Genomic DNA, 1,934 nt, shown 5'->3' with positions numbered 1-1,934 from the left:
CCCGACAAACACACTTTACACATACACACACTCACACTGTTTTTCCTAATGAGTGTCTTTTTATTGCTAGGAACACACACATCTACATGGCACACATACCATCATATTTTACATGAGGGTGCCAAATCACATTTCTGACTATGACTAATGTCAAGTGCTAAATAACACCCTCCCGAGGTGCTCAACACAACCAATGCAAACCAAAGCTAAGTTAGGCCATATCCCCGGAGGGGGACTGGCTGAGAGCGCAGAACAAAAACATCGCAGACAAATAAATGCTTAATAAATAAACTTCAGTGACTCAGTTCTGTGCAGTTATTGTGTGTGAGGATGTGGGATACACAGAGTACGTTCATTTCCATTAGAACCAATCCATAATCCAGTTTATTAAAATAATGACATTTAATGACTAGTTTAAGAAATATATTACATATTAAATTTTTTTAAAAGTTAAATTCATAATAAATCACTGCTGATACTTCTAATTAAAGCAAATCTGATGAGTTTCTTGTTGTTCATATTGACATTTTTGCACTTTTTGTGTGGTTATTGTTATAGGACAGTCAGTGAAAATAGAGAAGCTGTGAATCTTTGTTGATTCAAAGTCAGCTTTACAGAAAATCATTGTTAATATTTTTAATATCGTACTATCTTCATTCCTTATCTGCATTTAGAAGATTAGAGCTGGGTGATAATAACGTTTATATTTTCCATCAATACATCCAATCAAGCAGTTCAGATTTGCTATATAGTATATATTCCTTTATGTCAGTGTACAGGATGTACTTATATATCCAACTTTTAATATATAACTGATAATCTAGTTCTCCAGTAACCAACCATTTTTAACCAGCATTTTTAACAAATATTAATAAAATATTGCTCATTGTAAAATACATTGCTCATTGTTAGTGCATGTTGGCTTATGAATCAACTCATTTTAGCAAATGAGACCTTATTGTAAAATGTTACCCAAGATTATATTGTATTGAGTTTTGCCATTTCCTTTTGAAAATGCAGAAACCCGTATTTGAACACAAGAACAACCAAGGTTGGATCCATGTCTTTTAATTCTGAACATGGCTACAAAAGATGGCAAGTGACAAAAAACTCTGTGTGCATTAATAGCGGTCTCAATAATTATGATAAGTCACGATTGTGACACAAATAAACAACTAACATTCAGAACTCAAATCTATAAAAATTTCTGATGCCTGAAACTGAAGCCACCAAAGTCGAAAGAGCAAATACTGCCAACTGTCACATGTGTGAACTCTTTGTTGAATTATACACAGGTAAAAGGTACCATGTTCTAAGTCTTTGATCATTTGAAAAAGTATTTCAAATATGCACCAACACACATTCAGAATGCTGAAGCTAAACAGTAATAAACAGTAACAGAAATTACTACATGCTTAATTAGATCCTAAACTTATCACATCAATCTCGTCACCTTCATCACTGTCCCCCTCCTCTGTGCTGAGCACAATATCTGCAGTGATTGGCAGCACAGGGAAGGACTCAGACAAAGAACTAGAGACCTCCACAACATCAACATCCTCATCCTCTTCTGAACTGGCTATTGATCCTTGTGTGTTTCCGAGTTTCTCAAGAGGTGTGGTGGGGTCCAGTGCATGTGAGACAAAAGGCATGTATGTCGTGTTTTTAAGCATGAGGCCTTCTGTGCTGCATCTTTGCAATGGAGAATCATTGAGAGAGTCAGCAGTCTCAGATCTTGCTTTGCTGTAGCTGTCCTCCATCAGTCTCTCTCCTTTTGACATGGTGCGACCTGTGAATAAATAATAATTAAAACAGAGAAGTATTAATAAAAGCGGATCGTTATTTTCATGTTATTGCTAATAAAGAATAAATGGCCCAATATCAAATTGTTAGTCTATTAAATCTATATCATCTTGTCTAAATAAAAAAAAAAA

The 1,934-nt window shown here is 34.9% G+C and overlaps 1 protein-coding gene across 1 annotated transcript in view; it reads right to left on the bottom strand.

Moving 5' to 3' along the window:
* Window positions 1-1,889: 1,889 nt before the first annotated feature.
* The window catches only part of LOC107577206 (kelch-like protein 3), a gene marked incomplete at its 5' end in the record, with an annotated part of 4,470 nt that continues 4,425 nt past the window's right edge, over window positions 1,890-1,934 (bottom strand). The window contains one exon of the mRNA XM_016263307.1: window positions 1,890-1,917. Coding sequence (XP_016118793.1) covers window positions 1,890-1,917 — 28 coding nt within the window. The remainder of the gene's footprint in view (window positions 1,918-1,934) is intronic.

This window comes from Sinocyclocheilus grahami, unplaced genomic scaffold (assembly GCF_001515645.1).
Source record: "Sinocyclocheilus grahami isolate Dianchi unplaced genomic scaffold, SAMN03320097.WGS_v1.1 scaffold5403.1, whole genome shotgun sequence".
In the NCBI taxonomy this organism is placed as follows: Eukaryota; Metazoa; Chordata; class Actinopteri; order Cypriniformes; family Cyprinidae; genus Sinocyclocheilus; species Sinocyclocheilus grahami.
Note: the sequence above shows the minus strand (reverse complement) of the source record. Positions and strands in the feature narration are given on the sequence as shown.